The sequence below is a fragment of the Haematobia irritans genome, chromosome 4 (assembly GCF_050003625.1).
Source record: "Haematobia irritans isolate KBUSLIRL chromosome 4, ASM5000362v1, whole genome shotgun sequence".
Classification (NCBI taxonomy): Eukaryota; Metazoa; Arthropoda; class Insecta; order Diptera; family Muscidae; genus Haematobia; species Haematobia irritans.
Genome location: NC_134400.1, coordinates 211,872,884 through 211,897,939, shown reverse-complemented (window position 1 = coordinate 211,897,939; position 25,056 = coordinate 211,872,884). Strand labels below are relative to the sequence as shown.

The 25,056-nt window shown below is 33.5% G+C and overlaps 1 protein-coding gene across 2 annotated transcripts in view; it reads right to left on the bottom strand.

The window, feature by feature from the left end:
• Positions 1-25,056, bottom strand: part of barc (RRM1_TatSF1_like and RRM2_TatSF1_like domain-containing protein barc) — an 89,301-nt gene that overhangs the window by 17,156 nt on the left and 47,089 nt on the right. For both annotated transcript variants that reach the window (XM_075307772.1, XM_075307771.1), the window contains exons 2-3: positions 3,580-4,864; positions 3,314-3,516 (exon numbers count right to left, since the gene is read on the bottom strand). In XM_075307772.1, coding sequence (XP_075163887.1) covers positions 3,314-3,516; positions 3,580-4,852 — 1,476 coding nt within the window. In that variant the 5' untranslated portion in view covers positions 4,853-4,864. The remainder of the gene's footprint in view (positions 1-3,313; positions 3,517-3,579; positions 4,865-25,056) is intronic.

Below are 25,056 nucleotides of genomic sequence, written 5' to 3'. Positions count from 1 at the left end.
ATGTCCCAAGATTCTCCTGCTAATATTCTAAATTAAGCAGCTAAATCTGCTAAATTTGGAATGGCTTCTCGTCGGAGAACTGGTCAATTTCGAAGTAACTACTTCCAGTCTAACTTTTTTAGTGCATTGCACTTTTTAGAACTTCAATGGCGTTATTCCACTAGCTTGGCTTACTGACTTATTTCGTTCACTTTTTAAACACGATGCAAAACTGCCAGTATCGCGATAACGAGCAGTGGTACGAGAAACAAAAGATTTATTCACATTTACATGCTGGAGGGCTCTAACAATAGCCACTTGTGGTATAAAGCAATCATACTACTAAGCTTGAATTCCATCACACATGTATTTAGTTTTGACTGCAACAGATCAAAATTCTTTTGTAAGCTTGTAAACAATTAAATGAACTGTCACAGGAATAAACCTATCAACTGTCACACGAGATGTTTAGAAATTAGAACATCCTAAAATTGGTTGCAATACATATCAGTCACTTGTGAGTACAGTGGAGCATGACCACCTTGGATACAAACGATCATTGGTTCAATCCCAGTTTCAACCGAATGGAATGGCTTCTCGTCGGAGAACTGGTCAATTTCGAAGTAACTACTTCCAGTCTAACTTTTTTTGTGCATTGCACTTTTTAGAACTTCAATGGCGTTATTCCACTAGCTTGGCTTACTGACTTATTTCGTTCACTTTTTAAACACGATGCAAAACTGCCAGTATCACGATAACGAGCAGTGGTACGAGAAACAAAAGATTTATTCACATTTACATGCTGGAGGGCTCTAACAATAGCCACTTGTGGTATAAAGCAATCATACTACTAAGCTTGAATTCCATCACACATGTATTTAGTTTTGACTGCAACAGATCAAAATTCTTTTGTAAGCTTGTAAACAATTAAATGAACTGTCACAGGAATAAACCTATCAACTGACACACGAGATGTTTAGAAATTAGAACATCCTAAAATTGGTTGCAATACATATCAGTCACTTGTGAGTACCGTGGAGCATGACCACCTTGGATACAAACGATCATTGGTTCAATCCCAGTTTCAACCGACCCAAAAACTTTTTGTAGGATGGGTTATTCCCTATCAATAATTCTGCTGAAATGTGTGCTTTTTAGTTCCTCTAAGAGGATTCGCCGGAATGTGAAACGCCTTTCGGTCTCGACTATAAAAAAGAGGTAAACATGCACACAAAACAATATATTTTTTGTTTTTCATCACGAAATTAATTGATCCAATTAATTTTTAATTGAAATGTCATCAATCACATTAATGATAGTATCAATTAAAAAATTAATTGATCCAATTAAAAAATTAATTGATCCAATTAAAAAATTAATTGATCCAATTAAAAAATTAATTGGTACTATCAATTTGAATACCCTCCACCATAGGATGGGGGGGGGGGGTATATTAACTTTGTCATTCCGTTTGTAACACATCGAAATATTGCTCTAAGACCCCATATATACTTTATCTTCTGGGTCGTGGTCAAATTCCGAGTCGATCTAAGCATGTCCTTCCGTCCGTCTGTCTGTTGAAATCACGCTAACTTCCGAACGAAACAAGCTATCGACTTGAAACTTGGCACAAGTAGTTATTATTGATGTAGGTCGGATGGTATTGCAAATGGGCCATATCGGTCCACTTTTACATATAGCCCCCATATAAACGGACCCTCAGATTTGGCTTGCGGAGTCTCTAAGAGAAGCGTATTTCATCCGATCCGGCTGAAATTTGGTACATGGTGTTGGTATATGGTCTCTAACAACCACGCAAAAATTGGTCCACATCGGTCCATAATTATATATTGCACCCATATAAACCGATCCCCAGATTTGGCTTGCGGAGGCTCAAAGGGAAACAAATTCCATCCGATCCTGCTGAAATTTGGCGCATGATGTTGGTATATGGTCTCTAACAACCATGCAAAAATTGGTCCACATCGGTTCATAATTATATATAGCCCCCATATAAACCGATCCCTAGATTTGGCTTGCGGAGCCTCTAAGAGAAGCAAATTTCATCCAATCCGGTTGAAATTTGGAACATGGTGTTAGTATAACAACCGTTCCAGAATTGGTTCATATCGGTCCATAATTATATATTGCCCCCATATAAACCGTTCTCCAGATTTGACCTCCGGAGCCTCTTGGAGGAGCAAAATTCATCCGATCCGGTTAAAATTTAGACGTGGTGTTAGTATATGGCCGCTAACAACCATACCAAAATTGATCCATATCGGTCTCTAGTTATATATAGCTGATCCACAGTCACACAAAAATTGGTCCAAATCGGTTCATAATAATGGTTGCCACTCGAGCCAAAAATAATCTACCAAAATTTTATTTCTATAGAAAATTTTGTTAAAATTTTATTTTTATAGAAAATTTTGTTTAAATTTTATTTCTATAGAAAATTGTGTTAAAATGTTATTTATATAGAAAATTTTGTTAAAATTTCATTTTATTTATTTTTTATTTTATTTTATTTTATTTTATTTAAGACAATACAATAAGACCGTAAGGCAGTAAGGCCAATAATAGCGCATTTCCACTATAAATAATTAATTATATAAAATCTAAATCTAGAAAAATTAGTTAAAATTTCATTTCTATAGATTTTTTTTTTAATTTAATTTCTATAGAAAATTTTGTTAAAATTTCATTTCTATAGAAAATTTGGCAAAACTTTATTTCTATAGAAAATTTTGTCAAAATTTTATTTCTGTAGAAAATGTTGTTAAAATTTTATTTCTATAGAAAATTTTGTCAAACTGAATTATATACGTATTTAATCGGTCTTTTTTAATTTAATATACTCGTATACCACGTATGGACTTACTTACAATTTAGAAGACGGTGTTAGAAGGTTTTAAGATACCTTGCCATCGGCAAGCGTTACCGCAACCCAAGTAATTCGTTTGTGGATGGCAGTGTTTAGAATAAGTTTCTACGCAATCCATGGTAGAGCGTACATAAGCTTCAGACTGGCCGAACTTACGGCCGTATATACTTGTTGTGATTGATTTTTGTTTCAATTAAAACATTTGTTGAATCAATTAAATTTTGAATTGAATATTTTCTAAAACTGAAGTTTAATTGGGCCGTAATCAGTAGTAACAGAGAAGTTCATCACTGTGATATTACAATGGACTGAACAGTATACGTGAACGTGACGGGTATAAAAATATTTTTAAATGTGAAATTGCAATTCTAAAATATGAGTGTATATGCCAAAACGTATAAAGACAAACCCCTTATCCCATTAACGACAACAGTGATGCAACCTTACCTTAATGTAGTCACACAAGCCATCTCCTTTCAATTGACCATCAGCTTCGGCATAGAGTTTCAATTTGAACTTCTGTGTTTGAGGGTCACGCATAATCATACCACATTTACCCATAACCTCGGCAAATTCATCTAAGGTTATGTCCAAGGGTAAATTCGAAACATACACTTTGGTATTGTGTTCCGGATCAATATCAAACCACTCTAAAATGGAAACAAAAATCTTAGTAAACCATATGCATGTGAAATTGGAAGTGAATTTCTTACTGGGTGGTTCTGGTGGAGCTTTCCGTTTAACTGCACCACCCGATGGAGTTTTGGAATCTGCATCTTCGCTACTTTTTCGGGCTTCTTCTGTCATTCGTTGCAATTCCTGTTCCTTCATTTCGGCAGCCTTTTCTTCAAGTCTCTTTTTTTCATTTTCCGATTCGGTTGTATTGTCAATGAAGCCATAACTCATTTGATAACGAGCCATAAAGTCATCATCGATTTTAGGAAACCACGCATTTTTCTCTACATCCCAAAAGAAGACGGTGCCATCTTTGTCAGTGTAAATGCGTTGGCCATCTTCATCGATATCATAAACGATATCAGCGCTAACAGTTTGGACTTGATCGGTGGCAGTGGACGACTGCTTTGCTATCCATTCTTGTTTTTCAGCATCCCATTTGTAATGGTCAGTCTCGGTTACTTGCGATTGTGTTTGTTTGGGAATCCATTTTTGGGTTTCTCCACACCATTTGTAGTGTTCATTTTCATAAGGATCAGATGATGTTGCCGTATTGCTTTGTGTATCCCAAGGTGTCCAACTATTAGTCTGTGTACACCATTTGTATTTAAATTTCGTTGCTGGATCTGTATAAATGGCACTGCCATCTTCAGTATAGGTCACATTTTCAGAATGTGCGTCTCGCTTTGGCGATGCAGAAGATGGTGTTTTAGATGTTGCGGATGCCTGTTTTTCCTCTTTACTGTCTTTTGAAGGTTCCCCGGAAACTTCGTCTTTAGTATTGACAATTGATTGAGTCACATTATTTGTTTTAGGTACTAGTTGCTCTTCCTTTTCTGAAATCAAATCACCTTCCGCTTTGCCATCATCATTTTGTGTAGAAGAAGTTTTTCCATCACCTACGTCTACTTCCAGGACCGAAGAACTTTGTCCATCAACATTGGTTTGCAGTGTTAATATGTCATCCTTTTTTCCTGTGGGAGGTGGAGTTTCCACTTCCTTTATATTGACTATATTATCAATATTATTTGTACTTTCCACTTTAGTGACATCAGTGCCAGCACTTATTTCTTCTTTTGTGATCATTTCCTTGGCACTTTGTTTAATGTTCTCCACCTCTTCCTTTTCTATCACAGCATTTAGTACTTCATCCTTCGGCTTGGTTACTGGCTTTTGACAGGTATTCACGTTAACTTTCAATGTTTGGCCAGTTTCGGAATTGTCACTTGTTTGAGAACTGTCCCTTTCAATGTTTGACTCATCCTTAATTGTTTCCTGTTTGTCATGGCCAAGAGTTTCATCACTCATCATGTGGAAATTCAACTGTAAAGAAATTTATTGAAATGGGTAAAAATTATTAAAGATGGAATATTATTAAAGGTAAGGGAGTAGAAATTGGGTGAAATTCAATTAAATTGAAGTGAATTAAATTAAATTATATTAGTTTAACTACAATTAAATTAAATTTAAAACAATTAACCTAAGCTGAGGGAGCCACCGTGGTCCAATGGTTAGCATGCCCGCCTTGCATACACATGGTCGTGGTTTCGATTCCTGCTTCGACCGAACACCAAAAAGTTTTTCAGCGGGGGATTATCCACCTCAGTAATGCTGGTGATATATCTGAGGGTTTCAAAGCTTCTCTAAGTGGTTTCACTGCAATGTGGAACGCCGTTCGGACTCGGCTATAAAAAGGAGGTCCCTTGTCATAGAGCTTAACATGGAATCGGGCAGCACTCAGTGATAAGAGAGAAGTTCACCAATGTGGTATCACAATGGACTGAATAGTCTAAGTGAGCCTGATACATCGTGCTGCCACCTAACCTAAGCTGAGTTGCAATAAGGGTGCTTACTTCTCTCAGCTGAGATAAAAAACCATGCTTCTTAAGTGTTTGAAACCACATTTGCCAAAGTTTTTACGAAGTAAAATTTTCTTAGAAATGTCCTTTACGAGAGTGGTCTAATAAGTTCTTAGGCTCGCCACCTGATGCAAGAGTGTTGAAACAGAAATTTGTTGACGTTTCGAATCGTTTGAGGTGTTAAAAACTAAGTTGAAGAAGGCGCTGATGGGTTACACACAAAAAAAAAATTCTGATTCAATCACGAAATTAATTGATCCAATTAATTTTTTAATTGAAATGTCTTCAATCACGGAAATGATAGTATCAATTAAAAAATTAATTGAAGGTCAATTAAAAAATTAATTGATCCAATTAAAAAATTAATTGATACTATTAATTTTGTGATTGATTTTTGTTTCAATTAAAAAATTTGTTGAATCAATTAAATATTTAATTGAATATTATTTAAAATTCAATTAAAAATTTAATTGGAAAAATTTTCGTGACTTTTTTTTTCTGTGTATACAGCCAAAGGACTATTTGGCATGTTTCAAGGATTAAATAAAACGCCAAATTATTTTATCGGGATGGCTTCTTTCCCCCAGCGAAAACTGGCGACATTGACCTTGAAGACATGCTCCCAAGGGGACAACATGCAGAATTCGACGAAGACCATTTAACGGTCATATTGAGGAAAGATGGTTGCCGGAGAATTTACCCCGAAAAAAAATAAAATTATCATCATCAATCTCTCGCCACCTTCTCCTCAAAAAATGGGTGCCTCACGAACTCAAGGAAGGAAACAAAGGAAAGTAACTCCAAATTGCTGCTCAACATAAGGATATTCTACTGCAAACACACGATCGATAAAGCCAAGTCATATTGCTCAACGACAACGCCAGGGCCCATGTTCCCAAAGTCGTCAAAACAGACGATACGAGGGTGACCTTTTATATTTCTTGATTGGGCAACCCTAATGTTAGCTCTATCGCAAAAGCTTGAAATTTTTGGGGTTATATGTACTCCGAACTTTTTAACATACGACCGATATCTATGTTGTTTACATCAACTTAAAATATTCATCACGCCCAAGAAAATGGAATTAAATCGTAAACATTTCGTGCGATTACTTTTACAACGTGAAATAAAGGGTGATACGGTCAAAATTTGGTCAATATAAACTTGACGTATTTCTTTCAATTTTGCATTTAAAAACACACTGAACACCCCTCATTTTGAAGGTATGTGTGTGTAGAATGTTGCCCCTATTTTGATTTTGGAATTCACTCTTCAGTTGTCAAAATGCCGTCCAAGCAAGAAGAGCAGCGTATCAAAATTTTGCTCGCGCATCACGAAAATCCGAGCTACTCTCACGCAAAGCTGGCAAAATCGCTAAAAGTTGCCAAATCAACCGTTACAAATGTAATTAAAGTGTTTGGGGAACGTTTGTCGACAGCCAGGAAGTCTGGGTCGGGGGGAAATCGAAAACCGGAAGCCGCTGAGACGACAAAGAGAGTTGCCGGTAGTTTCAAGCGAAATCCTAACCTCTCTCTCCGATATGCCGCAAATAAGCTGGGTGTATCGTCTACAACCGTGCATCGAGCCAAAAAACGAGCCGGACTATCGACTTACAAGAAGGTAGTGACTCCAAATCGCGATGATAAACAAAATACGACGGCCAAAGCGCGATCCCGGAGGCTGTACACGACGATGCTGACGAAGTTTGACTGCGTGGTAATGGACGACGAAACCTACGTCAAAGCCGACTACAAGCAGCTTCCGGGACAGGAGTTTTATACGGTAAAAGGAAGGGGAAAGGTAGCAGATATTTTCAAGCACATAAAACTGTCAAAGTTCGCAAAGAAATGTCTGGTTTGGCAAGCCATCTGTACCTGTGGCTTGAAAAGCGGCATTTTCATAGCTTCCGGGACTGTCAACTAAGAAACTTACGTGAAAGAGTGTTTGAATAAACGTCTGCTGCCTTTCCTGAAGAAACACGGTTGTTCCGTACTGTTTTGGCCGGATTTGGCATCTTGCCATTACGGTAAAAAGGCCATGGAGTGGTACGCCGCCAACAACGTGCAGGTGGTTCCCAAGGACAAGAACCCTCCCAACACGCCAGAGCTCCGCCCAATTGAGAAATACTGGGCTATTGTCAAGCGGAACCTAAAAAAGACCAAAAAACTGCTAAGGACGTGCAGCAGTTCAAGGCAAACTGGCTTTCTGCGGCTAAGAAGGTGGACAAGGTGGCTGTACAAAATCTGATGGCTGGTGTCAAGCGTGAGGCCCGGCAATTTGGATTTGGAAAAGCGAAAGCCTAACTGAATATTTTTCTTGAATGTCTAATTGAACTTGAAAAAGAAAGTTAATTTGATTTTTTAAATAAACGATTTCACCGATTTACACGCGTTTTCCCTTGACCAAATTTTGACCGTATCACCCTTTAGTTCCCTTCAAGAGCGATACAACGATTATAACGACCTTCCAATTTTTTGATACCATTTTGGTAGTACTAATTCGGTTTTGTCTCAAAATAGGCCTCAGATTCGGCGATCACCTCTTCATTGCAGCCAATTTTTTTCCCTGCGAGCATCCTTTTGAGGTCTGAGAACAAGAAAAAGTCGCTGGGGCCAGATCTGGAGAATACGGTGGCTGGGGAAGCAATTCGAAGCCCAATTCATGAATTTTGCCATTGTTCTCAATGACTTGTGGCACGGTGCGTTGTCTTGGTGGAACAACACTTTTTTCTTCTTCATATGAGGCCGTTTTGCCGCGATTTCGAACTTCAAACGCTCCAATAACGCCATATAATAGTCACTGTTGATGGTTTTCCCTTCTCATGATAATCGATAAAAATTACTCCATGCACATCCCAAAATACAGAGGCCATTACTTTGCCAGCGGACTTTTGAGTCTTTCCACACTTCGGAGACGGTTCACCGGTCGCTGTACACTCAGCCGACTGTCGATTGGACACAGGAGTGCAGTGATGGAGCCATGTTTCATCCATTATATCTAAATCTGAACCGATTTCAACCAAATTAGGCACGCATAGCAACAATGCTAATTCTACACCCTGTACAAAATTTCAACTAAATCGGAGTTAAAAATTGGCCTCTGTGGTCATATGAGTGTAAATCGGGCGAATGCTATATATGGGACATATATCTAAATCTGAACCGATTTCAACCAACTTTGGCACGCATAGCTACAATGCTAATTCTACTCCCTGTGAAAAATTTCAACTAAATCGGAGCAAAAAATTGACCTCTGTTGTCATATGAGTATAAATCGGGCGAAAGCCATATATGGCAGCTATATCTAAATCTGAACCGATTTCAATAAAATTTGGCATACTTGACTACACTACTAATTGTACTCCTAGTGCAAAATTTCAACCAAATTGGGGTAAAACTCTAGCTTCTGGGACCGTATTAGTCCATATCGGGCGAAAGATATATATGGGAGCTATATCTAAATCTGAACCGATTTCAATAAAATTTGGCACACTTGACTCTAGTACTAATTGTTCTTCTTGCGCAAAATTTTAAGCAAATTAGGGTAAAACCCTGGCTTCGTGGACCATATAAGTCCATATCGGGCGAAATATATATATGGGAGGTATATCTAAATCTGAACCGATTTCTTCCAAAATCAATAGGGATCTAATCTGAGCCAAAACAAATACTTGTGCCAAATTTGAAGTCGATGGGACTAAAACTGCGACCTAGACTTTGATTACAAAAATGTGTTCACGGACAGACGGACATAGCTATATCGACTCGAGATCCCACCCTGAGCATTTTTGCCAAAGACACCATGTGTCTATCTCGTCTCTAGTCTTGGGCAAAATCGTTCACCGTAGTGATTCGGACTCATCGTTGCTTTTGTACAAAGGAACTAGTTCCTTCAAATCGTTCCTTTTCGTTCCGGATTTTTATATTTGTCATCACTGTCATCTACTAAAGGCAGACATGACATTGTTTGTTTACTTTGTGTAACGAAGTTCGTGTTCAATTGAAAGATACAAAAATATGGAAAATTGAGTGAAATTACTTCAAATAGTTTATAGTAAGAAAAAATAATGAAAGGAATGGAAAATTTAAGGAAGTAACTAAACTCAGGAAGCCAAACTCTTTGGATGGATTTTTGCATTTAATAATACTATACTCTGTGCAAAATTATTCATTGCAAGAAATTACGATTTTTTTTTGTCGTTTTTGAAGAGCATGAGATGGAATTAATGATTCTATTAAATAGCATCATATAAATCAATGATTTAAAAACATACGCACCAAAAATGAATGAATTGGCAGCAAATAGCTCAAACAGAAGTAAAAAAATCAAACTGCGATCCGCAGAACGATGGAGCGCAAATTGAAAATAAAACTAAATGACAAAAGGAACGATGAGAAAGAAAGAGATGGAACTAGTGACATTCGTTCCTTTTAGTAAACCGTTCATTGGAACTAGTTCGTTCCGGAACGACACAAGGCTACTCGTCTCCTTCTGGGTGTTGCAAACATATGCACTAACTTATAATACCCTGTGCCACACTGTGTAACATCGGGGTGCCACTATACCTAACCGAAGATGGCAATGAGAACTCTCACACATCGACTCAAACAACTGCATTTTTGACATCGATTTGCTGGGTCATCCGCCGTATAGTTCTGACTTTGCACGGAATGACTTGTTTTTATTCCCGTACGTAAAAAACAAAATGAGAGGTCAGAGGAATATTTCAAAAAACAATGATGACAACATTATCCATTTCAAACCACCCTCGTATATATGAAAATAAATTTAAAAAAACAACAGTCATCGTTCACATCGACTTCTACGTAACACAGATTACATTTACATTCATGAAACAAAAGTTTCCATTCACTCTTCCGTAATACAAAAAAAAAAAAAACAAACGCTCCAAAGTTGAATAACCTCCTTTTTCTATGTTTAGCAATTACCCATTTCCTTTTTTTTAAATTACAGTATAATTTTCTACGATGTTGACTTATAATTTCTTAAATGGTTAAATATTTAACGATAACAACAACTCGACCTGTCAAATGTCATATTAGATGTGAATGAACGGCATGGCAGGAAATCCTTAGACAATAACGGCGTCTCAAAATTGTTGGAGTTGGTGGTGTATACTGCAAAAAAAAATATATTGACCTAGTATGGAAGATAATTCAACCAAAGATTATTCGACCCTCAGTCGAAGACATATATGTTTAGGTTTATGTATAGTGTCAGCCCTTTATTTTAGGCTCACTTAGACTACTAGGTTAGGTGGCAGCCCGATATATTATCAGGCTCACTTAGACTATTCACTCCATTGTTATACCACATTGGTGAATTTCTCTCTTATCACTGCCCGATCTTATCACTGAGTGCTGCCCGATTCCATTTTAAGCTCAATGACAAGGGACCTCCTGTTTATAGCCGAGTCAGAACGGCGTTCCACATTGTAGTGAAACCACTTTGAACCCCCAGGAAATGGGATAATCCACGGCTGGAAAACTTCATGGTGTTCGTTCGAAGCAGGAATCGAACCCACGACCTTGTGTATGCAAGACGGACATGCTAACCATTGCACCACTTAGAGTACTAAGTCAATTGTGATATCAGAAGTGGTGAACTTCTCTCATATCAAGGTGTGCTTCTCATAGAAGAAGTATGAAATTCAACGCTTTCAGAAGCACAAAATATGGATGTGGAGAGCATGAAATCGCAACTTGCCACATAGTTCGTAAGAAGTCGAACCAGCGTTGCCACAATGAATTTTTATTCATTCATTTTTTTTCATTTATATACCAAGATTTTTCCAAAATTGGACCAAAATTCCTACCAGCGGACGATTTTACCAAATTAAATAAATATCATTTAAAAGTTAAATTTTTCCAAAATTTTACTGCGACAGAATTTTTTGTCAAATTTTTATTTCTATTCAAAATTTTTATTTCTATAGAAAATTTTGTAAAAATTTTATTTCTATAGAAAATGTTGTCAAAATTTTATTTCTATATAAAATTTTGTAAAAATTTTAATTCTTTAGAATTTTTTGCCAAAATTTTATTTCTATAGAAAATTTTGTCACAATTTTAGTTCTATAGAAAATTTTGTCAAAATTCTATTTCTATAGAAATTTTTTTCTATATAAAATTTTGTAAAAATTTAAATTCTTTTCTATAGAAATAAAATTGTGACAACATTTTCTATAGAAATAATATTTTGACAACATTTTCTATAGAAATTAAATTTTTATAAATTTTTTTATAAAGGGTGATTTGTTAAGAGCTTGATAACTTTTTTTTTTTTTTAAAACGCATAAAATTTGCAAAATCTCATCGGTTCTCTATTTGAAACGTTAGATTGGTCCATGACATTTACTTTTTGAAGATAATTTCATTTAAATGTTGACCGCGGCTGCGTCTTAGGTGGTCCATTCGGAAAGTCCAATTTTGGGCAACTTTTTCTAGCATTTCGGCCGGAATAGGCCGAATTTCTTCGGAAATGTTGTCTTCCAAAGCTGGAATAGTTGCTGGCTTATTTCTGTAGACTTTAGACTTGACGTAGCCCCACAAAAAATAGTCTAAAGGCGTCAAATCGCATGATCTTGGTGGCCAACTTACCGGTCCATTTCTTGAGATGAATTGTTCTCCGAAGTTTTCCCTCAAAATGGCCATAGAATCGCGAGCTGTGTGGCATGTAGCGCCATCTTGTTGAAACCACATGTCAACCAAGTTCAGTTCTTCCATTTGTGGCAACAAAAAGTTTGTTAGCATCGAACGATAGCGATCGCCATTCACCGTAACGTTGCGTCCAACAGCATCTTTGAAAAAATACGGTCCAATGATTCCACCAGCGTACAAACCACACCAAACAGTGCATTTTTCGGGATGCATGGGCAGTTCTTGAACGGCTTCTGGTTGCTCTTCATTCCAAATGCGGCAATTTTGCTTATTTACGTAGCCATTCAACCAGAAATGAGCCTCATCGCTGAACAAAATTTGTCGATAAAAAAGCGGATTTTCTGCCACTGATTTTGGTAATAAAATTCAATGATTTGCAAGCGTTGCTCGTTAGTAAGTCTATTCATGATGAAATGTCAAAGCATACTGAGCATCTTTCTCTTTGACACCATGTCTGAAATCCCACGTGATCTGTCAAATACTAATGCATGAAAATCCTAACCTCAAAAGAATCACCCTTTAGAAATAAAATTTTGACAAAATTTTCTATAGAAATAGAATTTTGACAAAATAAAATTGTGACAAATTTTTCTATAGAAATAAAATTTTGACAAAAATTTCTATAGAAATACAATTTTGACAAAATTTTCAATAAAAATAAAATTTTTACAAAATTTTCTATAGGAACAAAATGTTGACAAAATTTGCTATAGAAAGAAATAAACTTTTTTTTTTTATAGAAATAAACTTTTGACAAAATTTTCTCTAGAAATAAAATTTTTACATTTTCTGTAGAAATAAAATGTTGACAAAATTTCCTGTAGAAAAAATTTTTGACAAAATTTTCTATAGAAATAACATTTTGACAAAATTTTCTATAGGAACAAAATGTTGACAAAATTTACTATAGAAATACAATTTTCACAAAATTTGCTATAGAACTAAAATGTTGACAAAATGATCTATAGAAATAAAATTTTGACAACATTTGCTATAGAAATAAAATGTTTTGACAAAATTTCCTATAGAAATAAAATTTTGACAAAATTGTGCTAAATATTTTTTTTCTCTTTTTTGATTTCTTGGAAAAAAAAGTGACAACCGTGGCTAGCATGCCCGTTGAAGTAAAGTAAATTTCCTTTAAAGTAAAGAATTAATTTAATGAAATAATCTTCAATTTAATTTAGTTATTGAATATTGCGATTATAAATAAAACAGCTTAAATTATAGGCCGAGATTTGTTCAGAGGATTTTGCATTTTGGTATATAGTTTTTCTATTAAGAAAATATTTTTAACTTTGAAGTGTAAATTACTATTTTAAGCTGACAATTTATTTCTCTACGTGAATAGCTTTGTTAATATATTGCAAAAAAAATAAAATAAAAAAATATAATATATATAAATATTTATAAAAATTCAATAGAATTGATCTGAGTCATAATTTAAATTTTTAGGGCCTAGATTCCTCCCTAAAAAATTTAATATTATTTTTAGAAGAAATAGCATTGGCAATATCAGAACACTTAAAGGACGTCCAAAATCTTTGGATCCAAATAAACTTTTTTTGAGTGTATATAAAGTGAGAGCAAAAACAAGGTTGTTGAACTATGGTGTCCATTTTTGCTTTCGAATCAATCGATACTTGAATGTATTCCAAAAAAAAACACTTCTTCTCTCCTCCAAATCAACTCCATGCTAGATTGGTTTACAACTAGAGGTGTGCGCGTGAGTGAAATTTCACTCACATTCACGAAGCAAAATGTTTATTCACGCCACTCACACTCATGCACATTCACGAAATGTTAACCAGTACTCACGCACGAACTATTTTTAAAGACTCACGCTCACGCACGATTCACGAAAATTCACGTGACTCACAACAAATTCACCAGACTCACGACATTTTCCAATCGGGAATGGGCAAAGGCAACAAAATTCATGAATAGAATATAGTTCGACAGCTAAATTATTTTTCAGTTATCATACGAGTAAGAACTAAATCTTGATTTTTTTCCTGAACGAGATTTTGCATAAATTTTATTCACGCACATTCACGAATCGATTTTATCTCTCACGCACGACATATTTGTTTCAGTCCCATTCACGAGACTTGCTTTAGATTTTGTTCACGACTTACGTGATTCACGCGTGTCACGATAATTTCGTGTCACTCGCACACCTCTATTTACAACACTACCTCATTCAAAACACCTTTAAGAAATATAGACGACACGTCATTAGGAGAAATGTTGTTAAACAAGAACAAACACATCATTATAATCAAAAAAAATATATATATACGATATGAGAATGGATAGAAAGTTTGTATGGAATCAAACAACAAGTTAAATGACCTCTTTTACCGGCCATCAACAATAACGTAAGTTTTCAATGAATATATGAATGTAGATTTAAACATTTTGGACTATCCAAATTTGACTGTTTGATTTAAGATATCCCCTAACAAGTCCAGATATTCACAACTTAGATACCCTCACTTCAGGAGCTCATTCTACATTGAAAAAAAACATATTGACCTCCATTCCAAATTTCAAAAAATGGGGTATCTTGTTTATAAGAACATTTTTTTATAAAAAGTTAGGCGAGTTTTTTGTTGTCGTGGGAACACCATTTTCCCTGACATTAAGATAATATGAACTTAAGTGAAGTTTTCAAAGTTTCGGTCAAGGTGTGGTCTCTTTCCCGACACATGTCAACTCATGGGGTAGCTTTTTATGGCAATCTATTTAAAACTGGTCAGCCATAAAAAAACATCCTTTGAGTAATTTCGCATGGAAGCTTTCCTTAGTTAGTTATGCGTAGATATTCATGGTGATGGTTATTTCTTACTCTTGGTATAATTTCAGGGCTCCTTATGTTTAGTTTGACCATTTTGGTAGAAGATTAGAACACCAGTTTATGTTAAAGCCATTAAATGTAGCCACAAACTAAAATGAAATCAACTCCATGTGAAAACGCATAATGTGAAATGACAGGAATCGTAAAAATGGAGCCTAGTGAAAAACTTTGGCTTTGTTCCTCTGGCTAAAATAATCGTCGCTTTATTTTTGTTGGTATTATGCGATTATAATAACCTTCAGGTTTTTACCCATAATTGACTTTCGTTTCCGTTGAAATAAAAATAAAAGTTACATTCGTAATGGGCCCAGCGACATTGTTCCCTCATTCGTCTCCTCACTTGACTGACCTACGGACGGACCGGCGGACACCAAGAATATTTCTCCCCAGGTATTGTTTATTTATTTCGCATTTGTTTGTTGATTTTGCACAGAAACTTTTTCGTCTTTAGAGGTTTCCACCTCCACTATATCATTCAATTGGACACGAAACTAGTCCGCATTAGAAGAGGGGACATTTGAAGAGCAGTAGAACTTTATTTTTTTTCAATTTTTTTCTTTTTGAAATACCAAAGAGTAATGGAGAAAAATGTTTGATTTCCGTTTACCCAACACCACTGGACAGTGTCAAATTCTTAGCACCATTTGTCCAGTAAATTTGACCTGTTCGTACAGCACCGGACTTATTTACCAATTTATGATTTCATTTTATGGCAGGGAAAATGATCAACGATTACGCTAATAGGGAACACATGCCAGTTCCTGGTCAAATGTAAGAAAAGAAGAGAAATTCTCACATACGGCCACAACATGTGATTCATTTCGAAACTCGAAAAGAAAGTTAATTAGGAATTAAGTTTTTTTGAAACGCCCTTGCACTAAATTTATTCTGGAGGGAAGGGGGTTAAAAACTCTAATCTTATAAAGGGTGGGTTATTACACGAAAAAAATTGATTTAGTATCAGCCTTTAAGAAAAACAAAAATTTTTGGACACACAATTTCAACTTATCTAAACAAAGTTTTATTTCTATAAAAATTTTTGGAAAATTTTATTTCTTTATAAAGATCGCCTGGAAATGTTTTTTAATAAAAAAATTTTTCAAAATTTTATTTCCATAGAAAATTTTGTCAAAATTTTATTTCTACAGAAAATTTGTGAAAATTTTTATTTCTATAGAAAATTTTTGAAAAATTTTATTTCTATAGAAAATTTTTAAAAAATTTTATTTCTATAGAAAATTTTTGAAAAATTTTATTTCTATAGAAAATTTTTGAAGAATTTTATTTCTATAGAAAATTTTTGAAAAATTTTATTTCTATACAAAATTTTTGAAAAATTTTATTTCTATAGAAAATTTTGTCAAAATTTTATTTCTATAGACAATTTTGTCAAAATTTTATTTCTATAGAAAATTTTGTCACAATTTTATTTCTATAGAAAATTTCGTCAGAATTTTATTTCTATAGAAATTTTTCGAAAATTTTTATTTCTATAGAAAATTTTTAAAAAATTTATTTCTATAGAAAATTTTGTCAAAATTTAATTTCTATAGAAAATTTTTGAAAAATTTTATTTTTATAGAAAATTTTGTCAAAATTTTATTTCTATAGAAAATTTTTGAAAATTTTTTATTTTATAGAAAATTTTTGAAAAATTTTATTTCTATAGAAAATTTTTGAAAAATTTTATTTCTATAGAAAATGTTGTCAAAATTTTATTTCTATAGAAAATTTTGTCAAAATTTTATTTCTATAGAAAATTTTGTCAAAATTTTATTTCTATAGAAAATTTTGTCAAAATTTTATTTCTATAGAAAATTTTGTCAAAATTTTATTTCTATAGAATATTTTGTCAAAATTTTATTTCTATAGAATATTTTGTCAAAATTTTATTTCTATAGAAAATTTTGTCAAAATTTTATTTCTATAGAAAATTTTGTACAAATTTTATTTCTATAGAAAATTTTGTCAACATTTTATTTCTATAGAAAATTTTGTCAAAATTTTATTTCTATAGAAATTTTTGTCAAAATTTTATTTCTATAGAAATTTTTGTCAAAATTTTATTTCTATAGAAATTTTTGTCAAAATTTTATTTCTATAGAAATTTTTGTCAAAATTTTATTTCTATAGAAAATTTTGTCAAAATTTTATTTCTATAGAAAATTTTGTCAAAATTTTATTTCTATAGAAAATTTTGTCAAAATTTTATTTCTATAGAAAAATTTGTCAAAATTTTATTTCTATAGAAAAGTTTGTCAAAATTTTATTTCTATTGAAAATTTTGTCAAAATATTATTTCTATAGAAAATTTTGTCAAAAGTTTATTTCTATAGAAAATTTTGTCGCAATTTTATTTTTATAGAAAATTTTTGAAAAATTTTATTTCTACAGAAACTTTTTGAAAAATTTTATTTCTATAGAAAATTTTGTCAAAATGTTATTTCTATAGAAAATTTTGTCAAAATGTTATTTCTATAGAAAAATGTATCGACATTTATAGAAAATGTTGTCAACATTTTTTGTTTATAGAAAATTTTATTTCATTCGTTTCATTTTGTTTTGTTATTGTTGATTTATTCTTCAATCATTATTGTTGTTTTTGATTTCAGTTTAAAACCATGCATTGACTAAACTATAATATAAAAATTGTATTTCTATTTTTGTCAAAATTTTATTTCTAAAGAAAATTTTTGCAAAATGCTATTTCTACACTGAAAAAAATATTGTCGTGAGGTCAAAGATTTCATGTCTTCAAAATATGAAAGCAAAATTTGCTTAGCATAGAAGACGCTTTTCTCTAATATAAAGTTTTTTTATTGTCCAAAATCTGACAAACTTGTCAATGAAGTCGTACGAGGGCCGTTCAGAAACTTCTTAGCCTATCAATGAAAGAGAATAGTTAGTTTTTCAAAAATATTTTTATTTTTCAATATAATCTCCTGATTAAAATAGTTTTCCTCAAGTTCTTCAAAATAGTGGTTTACAACTGTAATTGCATCTTCATTTGAGGTACAACGCTTGTCAGCTTGTAACTCGTACTTTAATTCGTTGATTTTAGCCATTGTTAAAACACTATCTTGCGCAGGTGCGTTGTTTTGATGAAAAATTATTTTTTTGTGTTGTAAGCCAGGACGTTTTCCTCGAATTTGTACATTTAATTGATCCAAAAGGTTGCAATAGTAATCTGAATTTATTGTTTTACCCTTTTGCAGATAGTCAATCAATAAAATACCTTTGAAGTCCCAAAAGACCGTTGCCATAACCTTACCAGCCGATTGAATTGTTTCTGCCTTCTTTAGGGCACTTCCTCCAGCTTCAATCCATTGTTTGGATTGTTCTTTTGTCTCTGGATCGACTGTTAACAAATGCGGCACCCATCTTGCAGAAAACTTTTTCATCTGTAGTTCTTCATGCAAAATTAAATGGACTCGAACATTTAATATGCCCATGATATTAGCAATTTCACGCACTTTTATTCGTCGATCATTTAATACCATATCATTCACTTTGGCTAAAATTTCTGTTGTTGTTGCCACTACGTGGTTCATCTTCAATGCTTGTACGACCACGTTTAAATTCAGCAACCCAATTTTTTACTGTTGCATATGAAGGAACACATTCACCATATCATTATGAATTTCCTGTCCCGATAAACCTTTTTTATGTAAATATTTAATTAACATGTGTTCATAACAGAGATGGAAGTTTCAAAAACACTTAACTTTTTTCTGTTTATACCACGCTTTTTGTGCTAAGAAGTCTCCGAACTGCACTCGTATTGCCCTTATAATTAAACGATTAACATGAAAGAAAAAATGTTTGGGTTAAGGTCAACTTGACTTTAATAATTCAGAAAAATTCTTTAAATTTAATGAAATTGCCTTTAAATTTGTTGTCTTTTTGCATCTTGACTACAAAACAAAAATCCGAAGATAGGACATGTTTTTAAACACTTTCTTTTAAAGACGTTTTTTTTTACTTGAAACATAGCATAATTTCTACTGAAAGTCGTGTATGAATTTGGAAAATACACTGAAAAAAATATTGACCTAATATGGAAGATTATGCAACTTAAATTTTAGGACTCGAAATTTACGCAATGCTAAGGACAATTTTTTTTAAAATAATGACTTTTTAATTGAAGGAAAGTTTATAATCCTTGCTTCAAAAATTTTTTTCATTAAATTTAGGACACAAATCTTGAAATTTTGCGTCCCTCTGTTGAAGTTGTAGATCTTTGAAGTAAGGCAAATGTTCCTTAAAATAAAGAAAAACATTTTTAATTTAAAGAAATCGTCTTAAACTAAACTTTTTTTAGGATAAAAATGCTTCAAATATAGGCTAAGACTTATTTTATGGATTTGCATCTTTGGTTTAAAGTTTTTTTAGCATTAAGAAAACAGTTTTTACTTGGCATAATTTGGATTTTGAAACTGGAATTTGCTTGTACATGAATACCTTTATTAGTATATCGCAAACAGAGAATAAAAATTCGATGAATGAGATCTGTGTCCAATTTTAATTTTATCGATCCTAGATTTAAAGCCAAGCCTAAATATGGCTTTATTTTAAAGAAGCCGCATCTTTGGCTCGGAATCAATACCAAAATCCTTAAAGGAAGGTCAAAATCTTTGGATCCAAGTAACCTTTTTTTTTGAGTGTAAAGTTGTCATTAACTTGTTTTTAAAGGACTTTGATAGCATATGAAGAAAAAAGCTGAAAAAGCGAAAAGTTAAAATTTGCTTCCTAGAAGCAAATACACAAAACCCAAATTTAAAAGAGAATTGTTTCTTAAAAGGAATCAATACCAACATTTTTAAAGTAAAGACAAAATCTTTGGAACCGGACATGCTTTTTGTTCAGTGTATAAACAAATTCGTAAAAAAATCTATTGAAAACTCTTCAAAATTTCATTTCTATAAAAAAATTATTACAAAGCTTTGTTGCTTCATTGTTAGGCTCCAATTTTTTTTTTTCAAGCTCCATTCTATCATGCACTGAAAAAAAGCATACTCGGTTCCAAAGATTTTGTCTTTACTTTAAAAAATTTGGTATTGATTCCGAGCCAAAGAAGCGGAGAATACAAGTAAGGATACTTTTAAGACACAATTCTCTTTTAAATTTAGGTTTTATGTACTTGCTTCTAGGAAGCAAATTTTAATTTTTTGCTTTCTCAGCTTTTTTTCTTCATATGCTATCAAAGTCCTTTAAAAACGAGTTAACGGCAACTTTATTTTCCAAATTAGGACTCGACTTCCAGTAGAAATTATGCTATGTTTGAAGTAAAAAACTTCTTTAAAATAAAAACATTTCCTATATTTGAACGATTTTTTGCTTTGTAGTCAAGATGCAAAAAGACAACAAATTTAAAGACAATTTCATTAAATTTAAAGAATTTTTCTGAATTATTAAAGTCAAGTTGACCTTAGCCTATAAATTTTTTCATTCATGTTAAGATACCAATTTTTAAGTCAAATCACTTAATAATAAGGATAATATGACTTCATTGAAAAGTTTATCGACTTTTGGACAAGGAAAATAACTTTATTTTAGAGAAATGCGTCTTCTATGCCAGGCAAAATTTATATTCGTATTTTAAAGACATGATATCTTTGACCTCACGACAACATTTTTTTCAGTGTGATATTTCATTATGTTTAATTAAAAGAAATTTAATTCGAGGAATAATAAAATTGCTAATGAGTCCTTCTTTTTTTTCCTTAATATAAGACGAATTTCTCACTTTGATTTGTCATTAGAGATGGATATGTAAATTAATTCGCTGAATTGAATCCTACTGTGAGAAATCCGTCTCATTAACTTTACCATACATAAAGTAGCTGAGGGTTAGAGGAAACTGTTTGTAAAGTAAACGCAATGTTAGGATGTTGGGCAACGCACTCTTCGCCAAATTACTTGGAAAATTTCCCTATTGGATTTGGAAAATTTCCATATTGTAGACGTACGTGTACACCCTCGAAAGTTCTTGAACATGAATTAGATGACCTAATACAAATCGTTTAATATTAAAATTATCATTTTCTCAGAAAAATATATTTTACTACCATTTGATTTAAAAAAGATTTGGATTCGTGGAATTAGCTAGTTTTCAAAAGAAATAGCACAAAAATGTTTTTTTTTTTATTTTTATTATAAATCATCAAACAAATGTTTTATGTATGTCTTTTATTTATTTATTTTATTTTTTCGTAGACCAATACGTCTTCATCAACATTTATATTTCAAATTATTATAATTCAAATAAAATTATAATTCAAATAATCAAAGTACACCAACTCTCGTAAAAACAACACTCACTTCTATTTCTAAATTTGAAACATTTCAAAAGCTGGCACTTTTATTTTGAGTTTCTCCATTTATAGGACAATGTCCTTTAATAATGGAGACTTCAAAGGTTATTGCAGTCTTTATTGTCCAAAGCTGTCACTGTGATAGAATGTGTCTAGGCTGTGTGTGTAATTGTATTTTTCTATTACTCTCTGGCGACTTGAGCCTATATGGAAGTACTAACAAATACTGGCTACCAATTGTTTTAATTTCTTTTATATTGGAGTTTTGAACTGGTATCCTTTATCTAAACCATAAAGTGGAATGCAACAACTTGGACATTGGCAAGGAAAAACTACAAAACAAAAATAGCTTTGCAATCATATGCAAATTTCCAAGAGACCATAACTTAACATTTCGCCATGAGGTTTGGTACTCAAAATGATTTACAGTAAAGAACAAAAGTGAGAAACTTTTTGGGATCCGATTTTTAAGTGAAGCAATTTAGTCATACACATTTAAAACAATTTTTATACCCACCACCATAGAATGGTGACGGGGGTATAACAGGTTGGCTGATAAATCCCCGGTCTAACAAAGATAAACACATTTTTCGTCAAAATTCGTTTTTATTATTCGACATAGTTCGACATAGCGATACAACGATTATAACGACCTTCCAATTTTTTGATACCATTTTGGTAGTAGTCCTTCGGTTTTGCCTCAAAATAGGCCTCAGTTTCGGCGATCACCTCTTCATTGCAGCCAAATTTTTTCCCTGCGAGCATCCTTTTGAGGTCTGAGAACAAGAAAAAGTCGCTGGGGACCAGATCTGGAGAATACGGTGGGTGGGGAAGCAATTCGAAGCCCAATTCATGAATTTTTGCCATCGTTCTCAATGACTTGTGGCACGGTGCGTTGTCTTGGTGGAACGACACTTTTTGCTTCTTCATATGGGGCCGCGATTACGACCTTCAAACGCTCCAATAACGCCATATAATAGTCACTGTTGATGGTTTTTCCCTTCTCAAGATAATCGATAAAAATTATTCCATGCGCATCCCAAAAAACAGAGGCCATTACTTTGCCAGCGGACTTTTGAGTTTTTTTCACGCTTCAGAGACGGTTCACCGGTCGCTGTCCACTCAGCCGACTGTCGATTGGACTCAGGAGTGTAGTGATGGAGCCATGTTTCATCCATTGTCACATATCGGACGGAAAAACTCGGGTGTATTACGAGTTAACAGCTGCAAACCCCGCTCAGAATCAACACGTTGTTTTTAGTCAAATGTGAGCTCGCGCGGCACCCATTTTGCACAGAGCTTCCGCATATCCAATTATTGATGAATGATACGACCAACACGTTCCTTTATCTTTAAGGCATAGCAGAGGCCTTAAAGATAAAGGAACGATCGATCAACTTCATTTTACGGTCATTCAAAATCATTTTGTGGATTTTTTTGATGTTTTCGTCGGTAACCACCTCTTTCGGGCGTCCACTGCGTTCACCGTCCTCCGTGCTCATTTCACCATGCTTGAATTTTGCATACCAATCAATTATTGTTAGGTTAAAGTGGCAGCCCGATTAAGATTCAGGCTCACTTAGACTATTCAGTCCATTGTGACAATTATTGTTGATTTCCCTGGGGCAGAGTCCGGAAACTCATTATCAAGCCAAGTTCTTGCTTCCACTGTATTTTTTCCCTTCAGAAAACAGTATTTTATCAAAACACGAAATTCCTTTTTTCCATTTTTTTTAACCATAACAAAAGTTGCTTCACAAAAGACGCTCTATCTCACAAACTAATTGACTTACAGACGTCAAATTTTGGCACGAATCATTTGAAGGTTGGTACTATATAAAAATAATATGCATTTAATACTAGCGACGCCATCTATGTGTCAGACCGGTGACTTATCAGCCAACCTGTTAATAAGTTTGTCATTCCGTTTGTAACACATCGAAATATCGATTTCCGACTATATAAAGTATATATATTCTTGATCATTTGGCACAAATTCATCTGAAATTTGGCACAGATTCATCTTTTGTTTGCAGGCAGGTCAAGTTCGAAGATGGGCTATATCGGTCCAAGTTTTGATATAGTCCCCATATAAACCGACCTCCCGATTTGGGGTTTTGGGCTTATAAAAACTGTAGTTTTTATCCAATTTGCCTGATATTGGAAATCTAGTGGTATTTTAGGACCATCAAAAAGTGTACCGAAAATGGTGCCTATCGGTCCATGTTTTGGTATAGCGCCCATATGAACCAATTTCCCGATTTTGCTGCTTGGATGCCTAGAAAGTGTATTTTCTATCCGATTTTCCTAAAATTGGAAATCTAGAGGTATTCTAGCACCATAAAGAGGTGTGCCGAAAATGGTGAGTACCGGTCCATGTTTTGATATAGCCCCCATATAGACCGATCTCCCGATTTTACTTCTTGGGCTTCTAGAATCCGTAGTTTTTACCCAATTTGCCTCAAATCGGAAATCTAGAGGTATTGTAGGACCTTAAAGAGGTGTGCCGAAAATGGTGAGTATCGGTACAGTTTTTGATATAACCCCCTTATAAACCGGCCCTCCGATTTGGGGTCTAGATTCTAAAGGGTGGTTAAATTGTAAGGGCCGATGTTGAATGTGAACCACACCTAAACGCCAAGTTTTTTTCCGAATTTTATTTGACATTTCTCTATTTCAGACTTACTCAATTTGAACCATGGACGTCGTGAATGGGCAGAATGGTTTCAAGAAATGGCAACAGTGGATGATCAATTTTCGAAGAAAATCATCTTCAGTGATGAGGCACATTTTCACCTCAGTGGATTCGTCAATAAACAGAATTGCCGCATTTGGGCGAATGAGAATCCAAGAGTGATAGTCGAAAAACCAATGCACCCACAAAGAGTGACTGTTTGGTGCACACAAAAAAATTTCATGAAAATTTTTCCAATTAAAATTTTAATTGAGTTTTAAAAAATATTCAATTAAAAATTTAATTGATTCAACAAATTTTTTAATTGAAACAAAAATCAATCACAAAATTAATAGTATCAATTAATTTTTTAATTGGATCAATTAACTTTTTAATTGACCTTCAATTAATTTTGTAATTGATACTATCATTTCTGTGATTGAAGACATTTCAATTAAAAATTAATTGGATCAATTAATTTCGTGATTGAATCAGAAAAAAAATTCTTGTGTGTACCAATCAATTATTGTTGGTTTCTCTGGGGCAGAGTCCGGAAACTCATGATCAAGCCAAGTTTTTGCTTCCACCGTATTTTTTCCCTTCATAAAACATTATTGTATCAAAACACGAAATTTCTTTTTTTCTATTTTTTTTCACAATAACAAAAGTTGCTTCACAAAAGACGCTCTATCTCACAAACTAATTGACTTACAGACGTCAAATTTTGACACGAATCATTTGAAGGTTGGTACTCTATAATATGCATTTAATACTAGCGACGCAATCTATGTGTCAGACCGGGGACTTATCAGCTAACCTGTTATGTACAATATGTGTCAAGGAAAAAAAAAGTAAAAACTTTGTTAACATTCGAAAGAGAGAAACTCAAATTCATTCGAATTCGAGTGACTGCCTTTCTTTCGAATGGGGTGGGGTTCCTTTCGATATACAGGAACAGGGCATTAGTTAAATTAGTTGGTGTAATGGCAAACTAGTACTAATTTTCTTAATCAATTTGGAATATGTATAATTAATTTAGATATGTCATTTATGAAATTCGATCCCAAGATAGTGTCTTAATTTATATATAGTGTTATTATTTTATACTACACAGAAAAAAATATCACC